General features: G+C 46.3%; 1 protein-coding gene across 1 annotated transcript in view; it reads left to right on the top strand.

The window, feature by feature from the left end:
• CEBPE (CCAAT enhancer binding protein epsilon) overlaps positions 1–10026 on the top strand; it is a 33261-nt gene extending 23235 nt beyond the window's left edge. Inside the window, exons 3-4 of the mRNA XM_033924530.1 lie at positions 2427–2958; positions 9524–10026. Of these exons, the coding sequence (XP_033780421.1) occupies positions 2482–2958; positions 9524–9856 (810 nt within the window). The 5' untranslated portion in view covers positions 2427–2481 and the 3' untranslated portion in view covers positions 9857–10026. The remainder of the gene's footprint in view (positions 1–2426; positions 2959–9523) is intronic.
• Positions 10027–18008: the final 7982 nt, after the last annotated feature.

The following is an 18008-nucleotide window of genomic DNA, read 5'->3' as shown; positions in this document are numbered from 1 at the left end:
TGTTTGAACAACATATCACAAATAAATACCTCCCTCCCCCTTTTACAAAACCGTAGTGCGTTTTTTAGCGCTGGCCGCAACAGTAACAGCTGCGACGCTCATAGAATTCCTATAAGCGTCGGAGCTGTTACTGCTGCGGCTGGCGCGATGGTTTTGTAACATAGTAGATGACGGCAGATAAGGACCCGAATGGTCCATCCAGTCTGTTCAACCGGATTCAATTTAAATCTTCTGAGCTATTTCTGGGCAAGAATCCAAAGTTCTACCCGGTACCGTGCTTGGGATCCAACTACTGAAGTCTCCGTCAAAGCTACACCCTCCCAGCCATTGAAGCCCTCCCCAGCCCATCCTCCCCCAAACGGCCATATAGAGACACAGACCGTGCAAGTCTGCCCAGTACTGGCCTTAGTTCTTCAATATTTACTATTATTTTCTGATTCTAGATCCTCTGTGTTCATCCCACGCTTCTTTGAACTCTGTCACCGTTTTCCTCTCCACAACCATTCCACCAGGAGCGCATTCCAGGCATCCACCACCCTCTCCGTAAAGTAGAATTTCCTAACATTGCCCCTGAATCTACCACCCCTCAACCTCAAATTATGTCCTCTGGTTTTACCATTTTCCTTTCTCTGAGAAAGATTTTGTTCTACATTAATACCTTTCAAGTATTTGAACATCTGAATCGTATCTCCCCTGTCCCTCTTTTCCCCTAAGATATACATATTCAGGGCTTCCAGTCTCTCCTCATATGTCTTTTAGCACAAACCTCCTATCATTTTCGTCGTCCTCCTCTGGACCATCTCAAGCCTTTTTGTGTCCTTCGCCAGATACGGTCTCCAAAACTGAACACAATACTCCAAGTGGGGCCTTACCAACGCCCTGTACAGGGGCATCAACACCTTCTTCCTTCTACTGGCAATGCCTCTCTTTGTACAGCCCAGCATCCTTTTGGCAGCAGCCACTGCCTTGTCACACTGTTTTTTCACCTTTAGATCTTTGGACACTATCACCCCAAGCATGTAACTTACCCCTGCCTTGTAAGGGGTAAATTACATGCTACGCAATATTACAAATTGAAAAAAATTAATACCGTCTTTTAATTACAACTATAATCAAACCAATTAAATGTATAAGAGACGTATTAAGGAGGGAATTAATCAATGTGTGCTACTGTTAAGGCTATTTTAAGACAGGGTCCCATTTTATCCATCTTAGCAGCAGATAAAAAGCTCACAAAACCACCTCTAATCGTTCCTTGAAACTTCATCAAACAGCTATGGTTTAAGTTTCTTCTTCAACAGCAACAAACTCTTTCCTCATTTTCAGTTCAAGAGAAGATTATTCCATGACAAGAGAGTTTTTCCACCAGATTATCTCACCCACTGTGCTCTACGAAATTGTATTGTATTTACAGGCTTTGTAGTCAGAGAATTTCTTCGTTATATAGAGCTGTAGAAGATGTTTTAGGTATGTGGTATTATGGTGTTACTAATATGGCATGAATAATCTGTGGCCAGTCCTACCAGGCATCGTATACACATTTTCCGGGGGGAAAATGAGACCCCTTAAAAATTCCTTTGCTATTATTGAAACATTATTGTTGAATGCTACGTAGTATAACAAGTCCAACTTCAGCCTTAACATAAGAACAGCCTTACTGGGTCAGACAAATGGTCCATCAAGCCCAGTAGCCTGTTCTCATGGTGGCCAATCCAGGTCACTAATACCTGGCCAAAACCCAAAGAGTAGCAACATTCCAGAATCCCAAAGAGTAACAAAAGATTCCAGAACCCCAAAGAGTAGCAACATTCCATTCATGCATCTCTCCTCTCTCCCCTTCCATCAATATTTCCATCCTCTTTGTATCTCTTCCCTTCCATATAACATCTGCCCTCTCTCTCCCCCTTTCCTTCCATCCAGCATCACCCCTTTCACTTCCCCCATTCTATCATCTCCCTCCTCTCTGTACCCCCATTCCTCCCAACAACTGCCCTCTCCCCTGCTCTATCTAGAATCTGTCTTCCCACTTCTATACAAGATCTACCCCACTCTCTCCCCCACCCATACCATTTCCACCAGCTTCTGACCTCTCTCTTTCCTCCCACCCCACTTCCACCAGTGTCTACCCCCTCTCTCCCCCACATTATGAAGTGTTTGACACTACTGAGCTGTTGACTCAATGAATTTAGGGGTTTCATTAATCAAGAGCTCAACTGGTTTGCAAATTTGATGCTCTGGAGCTCCAGAAGTGTCTTGAATTTTAGGCAGAAGTTTATGCTGCGGTAAGATGTTTTTAGGTTATTTGGAAAAATGTTGGAGGTCCCTTTTTTCCCGTGTATATGTAGCATTGACAATATGCATGAACCCTTATCAGATGTAGACTTTACTGTGATTCTATATCACCCCCTCCAATTCCTTTTCTACAGGAGTCTCCTTCAACATGTCTCTTTAGTAGAGTCACCTCTGCTTGGATGAAGGAAAATGTCACAGGGGAACTACTACGAGTGTGAGAGGCGAGGGCAGAACATGGCTTACAGCGGGCGTCCCATGGCAAATTTGGGAGACCTTGGCAGCAATGGTGGGATCGGTGAAAGTGAAAATTCCATTGACCTGGCGGCCTACATTGACTCGGGGGAGGAGCTCCTCTCTGACCTCTTTCCTCCAAAGCAAGATCGGCTGAAGGGCACCTTCCACTATTTCCCATCAGAGACCCATGCTGCCTATGGATATGCCCACCAGTATGCCACTGACCGGAAAGCAATGTTAGGTGGCTACAGCCCCAGTTATGACCCCAGGACTGTGATCGTGAAGGAGGAACCACGCATTCAGGATCCTGGAAGGAGTACTGGCCGGGCAGGCTTCAACCCATTGCAGTATCAAGTAGCGCAGTGCGGGCAGACAGCAATGCACTTACAATCAGCAGTGGGACCTACCCAGCAACCAGTACGCATATTTAAGGTGAGAGAGAGCTGCATCCGTGCACTGTCTGCTCGCAGGCAGAATGTGAGGGCTGGTTAGGCTTGAGTTAGTGACTCCACTTTGCTGTCACATAGTAACATAGTAGATGACAGCAGATAAAGACCCAAATGGTCCATCTAGTCTGCCCAACCTGATTCAATTTAAATTTTTTTTCTTCTTAGCTATTTCTGGGCAAGAATCTAAAGCTCTGCCCGGTACCGCTCTTAGGTTCCAACTACTGAAGTCTCCGTCAAAGCTCACTCCAGCCATCTACACTCTCCCAGCCATTAAGGCCCTCCCCAGCCCATCCTCCCCCAAATGGCCATATGAAGAAATGCAGAGACAGAGGATTTGATTAGGAGAAATGATCAGACCAAATAGTCTCTGCATTTCTCTAGCAATCGGCAGCAGGATAGCTCAGTGGAGATTTAGAAGGTCCTGGGAAGTGCTCACATGGGATAACATGATAACATAATAGATGTAGCAGATGACCATTTGCTTTATTTAGCTTAAGGATATCTCCCAGCTGTCAGGCTTGAATATCAAAGCCCATCACACACCTAGAAATATCTTCCAAAGACTTTTAAATATATGTTTATTCTCTAATTTATCACTCATTCACTCATATCACTCGTTCACTCATTCTCTAATTTATCACTCATTCACTCATATCACTCGTTCACTCATATCACTCATTCTCTAATTTATGCTCATTTACCATAAATTGCTCTGTAAAAAAAAGCCCATATCGCATGTAGCGTAACTGCAGTAGGGTGCCACATTCAATTGTTTGTTACTGCATTATTGTGATTTATTAGTCAGCATTTGAAGAAAAGAATCTGCTTAACCATCCCTCTCTTTACGAACGGCAGCTGCGGTAACTGCTCCGATGCTCATGGGAATTCTGTGAGCCGGCGGAGTTGTTGCCGCCGGCGCTAAAACCCGAGCTCTGCGTGCGTAAAAGAGGGGGCATGTTTGCTATTGTATTCTTATGCTGTATGACATTTGAAGGGAAGAAATTGTTTAATTATGTCAATTTTATGATATGGTTTAGTTTTATTTAATTTAATTGATGTAAATGGTATAAAAAAGTTTTAAATAAATAAATCAATCACATCTCACAAAGGGGTCCTTTTACTCAGGCTAAATGCTAACACGCCCATTATATTCTATGGACACGTTAACATTTAGCGTGTGCTAAATCGGCTGGAGCGCCTTAGTAAAAGAGAGGGAACATGTACATGGGCATAAGAGGATCAGCTGCTTCATCCAGGTCTGGATTCTTTATAAGAACATGTCTGACAAAGGTGAGCAGTAGAACAAATTTTTTAATAAACATAAGAAGCGGAGACTTAGAGGGGACATGATAGAGATTTACAAGATCACGAAGGGCATAGAGAAAGTGGAGAGGGACATACTCTTCAAACTTTCAAAAACTACAAGAACGAAAGGGCATTTGGAAAAATTGAGAGGGGACAGATTCAGAACCAATGCTAGGAAGTTCTTCTTCACCCAAAGGGTGGTGGACACCTGGAATGAGCTTCCAGAGGGCGTGATAGAACAGAGTACGGTATTGGGGTTCAAGAAGGGATTAGACAATTTTCTGAAGGAAAAGGGGATAGAAGGGTATAGATAGAGGGTTACGTAACAGGTCTGGACCTGATGGGCCGCCACGTGAGTGGACTGCTGGGCGTGATGGACCCTTGGTCTGACCCAGCAGAGGCACGGCTTATGTTCTTATGTTCTGGCAGAAACCCAAACAGTAGAAACATTCCATGCAGAATCCCAAAGAATAGCAAGATTCCGCAATCCCAAATACTGTTGTAGCAACATTCCTTGCTCCTATCTTGCCAATGCCCCGATAGTGGCTGCCAGGCATGCCAGGAATCGTGCCAAAGCCCTGCTGGTGCATTTTAGTTGAGCTCTCCATGGAGGAATAACCTAATGGTTAGAGCAGCAGGCTAAGAGTCAGGGGAGACAAGTTTGAAATCTTCCCGCAGCTCCTAGTGATCTTGAGCAAGTCACTTGGCCCTCCACTGCTTTGGGAACAGACTATAAAGGGTGATGAAGGTTAGATGCCAATTGTGTGTAGTGATATATAAAATAGATGCAGCTGCATGCATGAGATGTTCTGTATAATTAGCATGCTAGTTGTATGGGAGGTACCAGTGGGCAGATCATGGGCATTTTGCCTAGTAACTTTAATAAATTACATCAGACGCATGTATTGCAAAGCGCCCCTAGACGCCCTGGCGTGCCTTTGATCTGGTCTAAGTTGTTGCGCCTAAGTTTCAGTGCGTCAAACCAGCTTTCTGCTACAAGGGTTAAGCACACCTCAACCCCATTACAAAGAATGACATGAGGTCAAATTTTTCCCCGTCCCACCGAGTTCTTCTCCTGTCCCTGCCCCATTCCTGCAAGCTCCGTCCTCATCTGCACGAGCCTCAAACACTTTAAAATCATAAGCGTTCGAGGCTTGTGAGGTTAAGGCAGAGCTTACAGGAATGGGACAGGCACAGCGACCAAACTCACAGGGACGGGATGGGGACATTGAGTTCTCACAGGGACGGGGACAAATTTGTCCCCGAGTCATTCTCTAGTGCTAAACACACTTTGATGCCACTACATTTCGGTGCCACCTCCAGGGAAAGGAAGATACCCGCTGTACCCAAACCTAACTCTCCTTGAGTAGGAACAAAATCCAGGGAGGAAGGGACTGGGATAGCACCTTTTTGCAGTTATACAACCACATTCAACGGGGTTTATTTTGTACCGAGGATTAAGTGACTTGCTCAGGGTCACAAGGAACTGCAGTGGGAAACAAACTCGCAATCTCAGGGTGCAGCTGTGCCACTAGGCCTCTCCTCACCCTTTCTTTTGTTAGTTTATTTATTTAAAAGCCTTTCTAATCCTCACATCCACAATTCTAAGCAGAGAACAATAAAAGAGACATCGGTGAGAACCAGACATTTTTCCCTCTCTGTCCTGGTGGGCTCACAATCCTTCTAATGGGGCAATGGGAGGATTAAGTGACTTGCTCAGGGTCACAAGGAGCAGCGTGGGTTTAAATCCACAACCTCAGGGTGCTGAGGCTGTAGCGTTAACCACTGTGCCACTCTAGAAATCAGAATGTAATAAAGTGAGCCAGGTATAGGACAATGAAGCCATTGTGACATCACTGATGAGGTTGGCTCTTATTGGTGGAATGAGGCATTATGATGTCACAATACCAGCTCTGCTTATCAGAAGCTGAAACTTTTCACACTATTTATTGATTGAATTTTCTATACTGTTCTCCCAGGAGAGCTCAGAATGGTTTACATGAATTTATTCAGGTACTCAAGCATTTTTCCCTCATCTGTCTGATGAGGGATTAAGTGACTTGCCCAGGGTCACAAGGAGCAGCGTGGGATTTGAGCCCTCAACCTCAGGGTGCTGAGGCTATAGCTCTAACCACTGTGTCACACACGCCCCCACTCATTCCACTAAGCTACTGTCTTTTTTCTGCATTTTTTGATAAATTAGTCTATTTGAGTGCACAGAAATACAGCTTAATAAACAATATGGCCTGAATTCTGTTAACGGGCCCCACAAAAACAGTGGTGGCCACGTCTCAATTACACTTCGGTGCTGTTACCAGAATAGCGGCTGTAAGCGCCGGGAATGTAGGCCAGGGTTTTAAAGGCTTACATTACCAGTGCCTAAGTTTTTTTGAGAACTGGGCCTAGTGGTACCTAAGGTCATCTCCATCCCTAAGCACACCTATTTTGACCGTAGGGACCACTAGCCTACTGAAGGGACCACTAGCCTGGGGGTCCAGACAGCTTTTCAAAACCCAGCACTTTGTCCGGATTTTGAAAACCTGTGTCAGCCAAGGCAGGCCGTGGGGGGGCGGGGCTAGGGGGGCTTGGAGGCGGAGCTAGGAGGAAAATCTGGCAACCCTACACTAGCCACCATGCTATAAGCACGATTCAGGCGCCTATTTTTTTTTTTTTTTAATAATGGGTTTATAATTGGTTTTAAATGACTCGATCAATTAGCACACTGGTTAAAGCCAATTAAGTTAAATGCCGGAAGGCGCTTTCCGGAGCCTGACTTACGGCACATGTTATAGAATATGGCCCTACAGGTGCAATGTTTAAAGGATTCGAGCTTCTAATTTTGAAAATCGGGCTCTTTGAATATTTACTGGGGTTGAAGGCTTTATGGATGCTTTTTAGGGTGGCAAAACTGGCTGAGCCTGGGTCTAGTAAGTGCTGGTCCTGTGGGTACTTTTAATGCTGTTTGCTTGTTTGGGATTTAAAATATTGGGGGGATTCAGTTTAGGAAAAGATTACAACTGTGCTGGGATCAGCTGTCTCATCTTGTGAAGAAGGAGAAACTAAGTGGTTTGATCTGCTTATGGGCTTAGCTATTCAGAATGGAAAGATAATGTCCCTTTGTTAGTGAAGCCTGGTGGAATGTTGTGTGCTTGGTTCGTAAGAATGAGGAAGTGTCCGAAAAAGGTGTGGCCACATTGGATGCTTTTTGTCAACTTGGGTTGGGGAATTTGTGTCAAAATATTGAACAAAAAATAAAGGGGGGGGTCCTTTTACTAAGGTTAGCACACTAAGGGCTTCTTTTATCAAGCCGCACTAGCGGGGGTAACGCGCGTGATGTTTCATCACGCGCTGGCCAAAAACAACCACCTGCTCGAGAGGAGGCGGTAGCGGCCAGCGCGGCCGGCGGTTTAATGCACGCTATTAAGCACGGCTTCATAAAAGGAGCCCTATATGCTAAGGCATCTATAGAATATAATCTTAAGCGCGCGTGAAATCGGTTAGTAGCGTGCCTTAGTAAAAGGATCCCCACAGTTTTTACTCAAAATTTCACTAAGCAAATTTAAATTTCAGAGCATAAAAAGCAGGTGGCAACAGGGACGGATTTAGGGCGGGAAAATAAGTTACATAGAAACATAGAAAATGACGGCAGAAAAGGGCCTCGGCCCATCGAGTCTGCCCACTCTAATGACCCACCCCCCAACTTCACCCCCCGAGAGATCCCACATGCCTGTCCCAATTTTTTCTTAAAATCTGGCATGCTGCTGGCCTCGATCACCTGCAGTGGAAGTTCATTGCAATGATCAACCACCCTTTCGGTGAAGAAATACTTCCTGGTGTCGCCCTGAAATTTCCCGCCCCTGATTTTCAGCGGATGCCCTCTTGTGGCCGTGGGACTTTTAAGAAAGAAACTATCGTCTTCCACCTCGATACGGCCTGTGATATATTTTCAATTCTAGGCTCATAAATCGAGGCAAACCAATGGCAGGTCTAAATTTTAAGCTTCTAAATTGGGTCTGGCTGAAAATGGGGCACAAATTTCAGAGCATAAATTTAAAGGCTCAGCATTTTCGGAATATCGGACTCTACATTCCTTAACTGGCTTCTATGAATGAACACTTTCTTCCTCGAGTCTCAACAAAATGGGCAGGTCTGAGGTTAATCTGCTCCCACTCAGATATGCTGAGTCTCTTTGGACCTGGGTGTAGGGTTGCCAGATTTTTACTAGTAAAATCCGGACCCCCTAGACTTGTTCCACCCATCCCATCCCGTTATGCCCAAATCCTGCCCCAGCCCTGCCCCCCCACTGCTGCTCTCATCGGGCGGGAGGAAATCTGCGCTTGCGTGGATGCCACGCAGTGACATCACACGCGCACAGGAGTGATGTCATCCATGCTTGCACGGATTTCCCCCTGCCTGACACGATTTAGAGGAGGCTTTTTGAAACCTGGACAAAGTGCCAGGTTTGAAAAGCCGTCTGGACCCCCAGACGTGTCCTTGAAAAGGAGGACATATCTGGGAAATCTGGACGTCTTGTAGCCCTACCTGGGTGAGGGCATGGTGATTCCCGTAAACCAGTCGAGAAGCAAGAGAGCTGAGATGAAATCTTTCTTTTGTATTTATTCATTTATTTGAAAAATCTCTTACCCGCTTATTCCTAGGTGGCTTACAAAATACAGGAAAAGGGGATAGAGGGGTATAGATAGCGGATTACTGCACAAGTCCTGGACCTGTTGGGCCGCCGCGTGAGCAGACTGCTGGGCACAATGGACCTCAGGTCTGACCCAGCGGAGCCATTGCTTATGTTCTTATGTTCTTACAGTCATAGTATGAAAACAGACAGGCAAACACATACAATAATTTCTTCAAAGGAGCAATTGCTTCTCATAAACATCTACAGTGGCGTAGTGATTAAAGCTACAGCCTCAGCTGTAGGTTGTGGGGTTGTGGGGTCAAACCCATGCTGCTCCTTGTGACCCTGAGCAAGTCACCTAATCCCCCCATTGTCCCAGGCCACTAGGAAAAATGCTCAAGTTCCTGTAAACCATTCCGAGCTCCCCTGGGAGAACAGTATAGAAAACTGAATCAATAAATTTCCAATAATCAATCATTTAAATGCTTCCAGAAATAAAGTGGTTTTCAATATTTTCCTAAAGTTTTGTCGATCCAAAAGTGCTTTTAGTGCAACCCTTTAATCCCAGGCATTTGGCGTCTTCCGAAGTGTTCATGGTTTGTCTCCTTCTCAGGGACCTCTTGCAGTGGCCAGTGGCCCGGTGATGGCTTCTGCCTGCAGTCCCATGCCATCTCCCCACCCGAAAGGCAAGAAGGCTCTGAGCAAGGACAGCCTGGAGTACCGGCTGCGCAGAGAGCGCAACAACATCGCTGTACGGAAGAGCCGAGACAAGGCCAAGCGGCGGAACCTGGAAACCCAGCAGAAGGCGCTCGAATACATGGCGGAGAACGAGAGACTCCGGGTGCAAGTGGAGCAGCTGACTCAAGAGCTGGAGACCCTCCGGGGCCTTTTCCGGCAAATTCCTGAGGCTGCTGGCATGGTGAAAGGGGTGGGAGGTTGCGCTTGAGAGTTAGCGTAGAAAGGAGATCCCTCCATTCCAAAACAAAGAAAAAAAAAACCCCATCTAGGAACTAGGAGGGAAACTCCCTATACAAAAAAACCAGACCTTGTGCAGCGGGAGGAAGCAGGAGCCCGTTAAAATATACAGATGCCATGGATACATAGCCGATGCATGAGAAAAGGATGAAGTGGCATTTGCCATGAATGATATTGATTTATATCTCAATAAAATATCTTGTTTTAGAACTATGATTTTTTTTTCTCTCTCTAATGCAAGGTTTCACATGCATCTATAACCACCCCATGTACGTACTCCCATCCCTTAAACCAGGGTTTCCCAAACCTGTCAGATTTGTAGGATGTCCACAATGTGCACTGCATGCAGATTACCTCATGCATATTCATTGCTGATATCCTGCAAGCTCAACTAGCCGGGGAGGGGGGGGCAAGGACAGGCTTAGGAAATGCTGCTTTAAACCTAGTCTTCAATATGCATCAAGAAACAGATAAGGTAATGCATGCAAACCTTCACTCACACACACTAGTGACTAGTCCCTGGCTAAATGCAAAGACTGAGCTGGAGTGCACCATAGAGGATTAAGTAGTCCAGGATTCCCTTGTACCTAGGGTAATAAATGCCCTTCACCATGAGAGGTCAGTTATACTCATAATGGCTAATTAATGCCACTAATTGTAGCAAATTTGCAGCTAATTATTAAATTAAGTCATGCATGCAACTGACACCAGGCCCGGATTCGGTCTCAGAGCACATGAGCGTCCTTTACAGAATCGCGCCTAAGCCCACCTAAAAAAACCCCCAATTCTCTAACCAACATCCATATTACAGACGCCGGTTGGAGAAATGGGTTGCCGCTGAGCTTATCGCAGCAAGGGATCTCCCTGCCGCTTGTCGCATGACAGGAGGGATGCCCAGTCCCTCTGCTGGACACCCCCCACGCCTCTGTCAGACTGCCCAGCCCATCCCCTCGGACCTCCACCTGGACCCCCCCAGAACCTCATCTAACCTTTATTCGATGGCCGGCCGGGTCCTCTCTCCGTCCGTCCATCAGGCTCATCTTCATCTGAATGGTGGGCCTGCCCCTTCCTGGTGCATTGTGGGATGCACCGGGGAAGGGCCTAAAGTCTGATTGGCCCAGGCGCCTAAGATCCCGCCCATAGGAGGGGCCTTAGGCACCTAGGCCAACCTAAGATAGGGAGACACACACAGCTGCCTAAGTCCACCTAAGGCTACTTCCGGGCCAAACCACGCCCACGCCTGTGCCCCTCCCTAGGCTCCCAGAGGTGCCTACCTCAGAAGGTTTTTTAAAAAATGTGCGTCCCAATTAACTGGTTAGACAGCAGTAGGACGCCTATCGCCACCTAACGTTTATAGAATTATTGGGTATGTGTTTCAGATTTCATCACACTTACTCGATAGCTTTATCACATGCCCACTTTGAGGGGGACCATTTCATCTAGCTGCCCCCTATGCCTGGAATAAATGCCCTGAGTTGTTCGTCAAGCCCATTCCCTTCTCTTGTTTAAAAGCAGACTGAAAACCCACTTTTTTCATATACCTTTCAATCCTTAACCTACTCTTCTGCCCTCCAACCTAGCCCGCTGATTAACCATTCCCCTTAACTGTATCCATGACATCCTGTTTGCCTTTGGGAAGCAGAGCTGAGCTTCTGATGTCATAATGGCTCTTCTACCAATAAGAGCCAATCTCATCAGTGATGTCACAATGGCTTGATTGTCCTGTACCTCCTCTGCCCTCCAACCCAGCCAGTCGATTAACCCTTCCCCTTAACTGTATCCATGACATCCTGTTTGTCTGTCTTGCCTGTATAGGTTGTAAGCTCTTTCCAGCAGGGACTGTTTGCAGCGCTGCGTGCGTCTGGTAGCGCTATAGAGATAATTAGTAGTAGTTATTGTTTTATTTAAAGGTTCCTGCTTTTATCTACGTCTAATAAGATGCGTACAGTTAGATCACAGGGGAGGATCACACAGGCTCATGTAGGACTCTGTCCCCTGTTATTATTTAGATCAGGGGTGTCCAACCTGCGGCCCTGGTCGAGGGCGATGCAGTGTTTTCCTCTGCTGCCCCCGGGTGTTTACCGTTTTGCCAGCTCCCTCCTCTGTCTTGCTGCAGCATTTGCACATTTTTTTCGGCCAATGTGGCCCAGGGAAGCCAAAAGGTTGGACACCCCTGATTTAGATGTTTATACAGTATCTTTCTGTATATAAAAATGCAGGGGCTCTTTTACTAAAGGGTATTAAGCCCTAAGGCCTGCTTTGCACAGGGAACACAGGCTCCTGCAAAACATGATTTTCCTATGAGGAAAGGCTAAAGCAGCTGGGGCTCTTCAGCCTGGAGATGATATGATAGAGGTCTATGGCGTGGATGTGAATCGCTTGTTCACTCTTTCAAAAAATACCAGGACTAGGGGGCACGCGATGAAGTTACCAAGTACTAGATTTAAAACAAACTGGAGAAAATATTTCTTCACACAACATGTAATTAAACTCTGGAATTCATTGCCAGAGAATGTGGTGAAATCAGTTAGCTTAACGGGGTTTAAAAAAAGATTTAGATAATTTCCTAAAAGAGAAGTCCACAGGCTATTGTTGAGATGGATTTGGGGAAATCCACTGCTTATTCCTAGGATAAGCAACATAGAATCTGTTTTACTACTTGGGATCTTGCCAAGTACTTGGGACCTGGGTTGGCCACTGTTGGAAACAGGATACTGGGCTTGATGGACCTTCAGTCTTTCAGTATGACAGGTCTTAAGTTCTTATGTGAGTCAAGTTTAGGACAATTGAGCCATTGTGACATCACTGCTGAGGTTGGCTCTTAGCATTGGTGGAATGAGGCATTATGACATCACCATCTCAGCTCTGGAATGTTGCTACTCTTTGGGTTTCTAGCTGGTACTTGGGACTTGGGTTGGCCACTGTTAGAAACAGGATTCTGGGTTTGATGGACCTTCGGTCTGTCCCAGTATGGAAATCCTTATGTCAAAGCATTTTGCAGTGTACACAGTAAGCGTATATTTACTATTTTTGAGAAATTTGTAGGGGACATGTCGCAGGCGGAGAAGGAGCATGGAAGCGTCAACCAGCCACGTTTGCATTACTGGTTAATGCAGGAGCCCTTAGCGCTTCTTCAATAGGAGCCAGTAAGTGCTCAAACTCTTTTTGCAGCTGCCACGCCCAAATAGGAACCAAAGAATAAAAAGAAAATGCCCGACTTTTATGCTGTGGCAAATCTGAGCTTAGTGCACGGGAAAGTCCTAAGCCCGGATTTCACTGCACCTTTGTAAAAAGGCCCCTAAATCAACATTCAAGTTAAAACCCCAAAACAGCCCTGACGGGGATTCCCTTACCCTCCTCAGCCAACTTATTCTGTGGGTTGAACCTTGCAGGGCTCAGACCAGTAGGTAAAGCCCCTTTGTACCCAAAGCACAGTGAAATCAGCTTAGGCCAAAGTTCTCATTCAAAGGAGTTTTGCAGCCCTGGGAAGCAGTTCCCTGAGACTTGGTCAGCAGCTGGAGTGAGCTTGCTCCATTCCTGCAGAGCAATTGTGAAAGGTAGGTTGGCACATAGCGCTGGCGATTGACTCAGGGGTGGGAAGCTGAACATCAGCAAAGACTTCAGCAAAATGCCGAGAGCGCTGGGGCTGAACGTGGCCTAGCGGAGAGAGGATGGAGACGGCGGAGGAGAGGGATGAAAGAGGATCCACCAGGAGAACTAGGGAAGGGAGCTGCAGGTGAAGCATTCCTCTCAATGACAGACAGAGAGACTACGAGGGGAGGGGGGGGAGGAAGGGAGGGAGCCGCAGGTGATTTCGAAGTCTTCCTGTCAGTTTTCAGCAGCTTCCTTCTCCTCTCTCATCAGCACCACAGGCCAGAGCCTTGTCAAAACTGTCGACATCACCCCCCCTGTGGTCTCACTGTCCTGTCCTGATAAGAAACAAACACTCCCACCTCCACCACACACATACTCCCCATTGCATAGAGTTACACAAGATACCCCATCCTTCCCTCCCCCTGCAACTGAGATCTTGTCCAAATCCTCAACAGTGAGCAACACTTGCATGCACACAGATATAGAAACACGCACAACACTAAAGGCAGCTATCCCTCCAGGATAATATAATTTACAGAATATCTGCTCTTCCATCCTACCCGACATGAATTAATCTGTTTTCCTAGGCAGCAGAAACTCTCTGGCATTCCATAAATACTTACAAAGAAATAAGCTATCAACAATGTATTAAAATAAGCAGTAACTTCCGTCTAATCTGAGCTGGGCACTCATCCCATTGCTGGTATAGAGCTTAGCATGCCTCTAGACATTTACGAGCCAGTGGTGTAGCCACGGCTGAGCCTGGCTGGGTCATTTTGCTTCAGGCCCACCCAGTGGGGGCACTCTTTGTTACTTAGTAACATAGTAAATGACGGCAGATAAAGACCTGAACGGTCCATCCAGTCTGCGCATAAGTTCTACCTATTTTAAAAATGCATGATTAGATTAATTTGTCTCTTCTTTGATACTTCTGGGTCGTAGACTGTAAAGTTTGGTATTGTCCTAAGTTCCAAGCTCACTCCAGCCTATCCAACCATCCCGTTGTCTGCAGGACATCTACCGTAAAGTCTGGCCAGTAACGTCCTCGTGTCCGCAGCCCATCCTACACCGAATCACCACATATGGGACACAAACCATACAAGTCTGTCCAATACCGGCCTTAGTTCTTTAATTTATACCATTTGTTTTCTAATTAGAGAGCCTCTGTAAATACCATTTGTTTTTTAATTAGTTAATGTAGTTGGCAGAGATCCCCGGGCTCCGGCAGCTGAAAAGTGCTTTCTGGAGCGCCCCCTAGCAGTCTCGGCCCCACGACAGTCAGCAACACATTTCCAGCCTCCGACATTGGCTAACTCCCCCCTCCCGTGCATGTTCATTTGGCACTCCTGGGCATGTGTGCGGGTGGGGAGGATGCTGGTTGAGCTGAGCGTGCACGGTGGGGGCAGTGCTGGTGTCAGTGGCTGGAAACGTGTAGTTGAGGGGAGGGGACTCCAGAGAGCACTCTTTAGCTGCCGGAGCCCTGGGATCCTCGCTAGCCATTCTTACTGCTTCAGGGGGGGGGAGAAAAATAGTGGGCAAAGAGGAAATTCATCTGTCATGCCCACCTAGTCGGCCTGGCCTGCGGAGAATTTGTTCTTCTGTTTTTCTGCTATTGCTGAGACAACATGAGATTCAGAATAATTTTTACAAGGTAACTTCTGTGGATCAATGTCTACTTCTGATCTGCACCTATCATTGGGGGGAGATAATAGCTGAAAAGCAAATTTAAGTTTAATTCGTAAGAACCGCTATACCATATCAGAGCAAAGGTCCACAAAAGTTATTTATGCAGGTGTGACGTATGTGAGCATTATTTATCAAGTACAGCTGAAAAACATTTAGAAGCACTGTTTATAGGCCTAAAAATGGACTCGGTACCTTCCACACAACCTATGACATGGCACCGGGCTATGTGATGGCTAAGCTTCTTTCGTACGTACCGAGCCTTTTATGTTTCCTCAAATTGTAGTTCTTCCTCTATTCCTCGCATTCCACCTCCTTTCCCAAGTCAAGTTTGTTTGGGTCATGTTCATTATTTGTTGCTCGTTCCCCATTTTTATAATGTACAATGCTTCAAATTTTATGATTAGCGTTCAATCAAATTTTAATAAACTATGAATCTATTTAAATCATTTTCCATCCCGTTTTCCCCAGGGAGCTCAGAACGGGTTACAGGTTAAACATACATAAAATACAGTCAACAGGATGACAGCTACAGAACAATTGTACGATACAATCTTGTGTCCTAATTCTTTACATACTAGGGGGCTCATAATCGAAACAGAAATACGTCTAAAAAACGGCCTTAGACGATCAGTGAGACAAGTTGTCCAAGTGCCGATAATTGAACTGGGTTTTAGATATATCTAAAAACAACTTAGACCTTCACAGTGCTGCAGTACGCACAGAGCAAAAGGGGCGTTTTAGGAGGAGTGGTGAGAGCGGGATATGGGTCATCCTAGACTTAGACCTGGTTTTAGATGGCCTAAGTCACAACGTCCAAGTTCTGTCCAGGCAGTGTTGTAAAACTTTTGGTTATACATGTAGTATGACTAAGTCACAAGAAGGTATCCAAAGTGAGCAAATGACCACTGTAGGGACAAAGTACAGACCCCTACACACTCCCCCCGCAGCCTGGCATAGGAAAGCCTAGTAGAGCTGCACAGAGGTGGCTTAAGTGGTTTGGGGGGCTGGGCTAGTGAACCATGGAGAGGAGGACCCAGGCCCATAAGCCACTCTAACCACTGCATGCATGGTGAAATATGTACACCCCCCCAAAAACCACAAACTGTTATGTACTACCATATAAGTGGCACCTGCAGCCATAACGGAGTGGTAGACAGGTGAGTCTAGTCGGTTCTGGGGGTGTTTGGGGGGGGCTCACCATGACCTATAATGTTGTTGTGGTGAGATGTGTATGTGGCACCCTTTTTGCGACATTCACAGCAGTGTCCTGTAAGGTTCCCCACTACTCTGGTGCAATGTTTGGGTGTCCAGTCCATCACTTTGCTGACCCCGCCCACGTCCAAAAGGTCTTTTTCTAGCCGTTTTTGACTTGGACGCATTTTTGGATGAAAATGAGGTATAAAGATGGACGACTTAGCGGTCTGGATGATCAGACGGCTGGACATAGATGATTTTCCGAAAATGGACCTTTTCCCATGTCCGACTTTGGGCAACTAGCGGCTTAGGCCCAAAACCGACTTAGACGTATCTTTTGATTATGCCCCTCCAGGGGTCTAATACCAATAAACCTAAAATAGAGTTCAGAGGTTAAAGTTTGCCATAGTTACAGTGGAAGATGTTTCAATACCAGTTTCTTTCCTAACGTGAGACATATTGGGATTTAGTACCAATATACGTTTCTTTGTAATCCATCGGTCATGGGCAGGGGAGTTAGATGAAGAGGTAGGTTTTTATTGTTTTCCTAAAGCTGAGGAGTCCTTCAAGGGATCTATGGCAGTACATTACGATTTTGGTGGTCTCACATTTTCCATCATGAATGTAGTGGTTAGAGTGGCCGGTCTGGGTCCGGTATGGTTCTCTAGACGCCCCCAACCCCCCCAGGCTACTTAAGAGACCTCTGGGCAGCTCTACTAGGCTTTCTGATACCAGGTGTTGATGTTCTGGAGACAGGTATTCTGATCTTTGTGGGGGTGTGAGGGGGTCAGTGATCACTGGGGGAGTGTGTGAGGCTCTTGTCTTTGCAGTGGTTATCTGGTCACTTTCGATACCTTTTTGGCACTTATACCTGTCTTATACGTTGTGAGTTAGACAATGTAAAGTTTCATCTAGCAAGTCTCGTAAAACATTTGATTATCCTAGCAGGACGACTAAGTCTAGGTCAGCCCACACGCCACAGCCTAACCACTCCTCCAGAAATGCCCCGTTTAGCTCTGGGCGCACAGCGGCATTCAGAGGCCAGAATTTCAGTTTATCAGCACTTGGACAACCTGTCTTTTAGGTCATCCAGGTGCCGACTTGGGCGGGATTTTAGACGTGTATAAGTTTCGATTATGAGCCCCCTATTGTTCAACAAAGGAGACCAGGCACATTGCAAATATTCAGCATGCTGTGTTTCTTCTCTCCTGCCCGCGATCAGCTGAGCCAGCAGGGAGAAGAGGGAGTTGTGATCAGCTGAGTGGGCACTGGAGCCGCAATCAGCTTAGCCAATATTGGAGCCATGATTAGCCAAGGTGGTACCAGACCCGCCATCAACTGAGCCAGAGGCTGAACTGATCATGGCTTTCTCTCCCCCTGCCAGCTCAGCTGATTGTGGTCAGGGGAGAAGAGGTCTTTGGTAGTGGGCAACAGACAGGGGAGCCTGGAAACTGCTGAGCCTGCTCAGAAGAACTGTGCTTATAGCAGGCGCCAGGCACAGTTCCTCCCCACTTTTATCGGGATACTCCGCACAAACATCATGCATATGATTTGCATGCTATTTGTGCAGGGCATCGACCGATAAAAAAAAAAAAAATCACTCCCAACTTGGTATTTATTACTATGTTGCCGGAGCTTTGAGAATTGGG

The sequence above is a fragment of the Geotrypetes seraphini genome, chromosome 16 (genome assembly GCF_902459505.1).
Source record: "Geotrypetes seraphini chromosome 16, aGeoSer1.1, whole genome shotgun sequence".
In the NCBI taxonomy this organism is placed as follows: Eukaryota; Metazoa; Chordata; class Amphibia; order Gymnophiona; family Dermophiidae; genus Geotrypetes; species Geotrypetes seraphini.
This window is presented reverse-complemented; position numbering and strand designations above follow the sequence as displayed.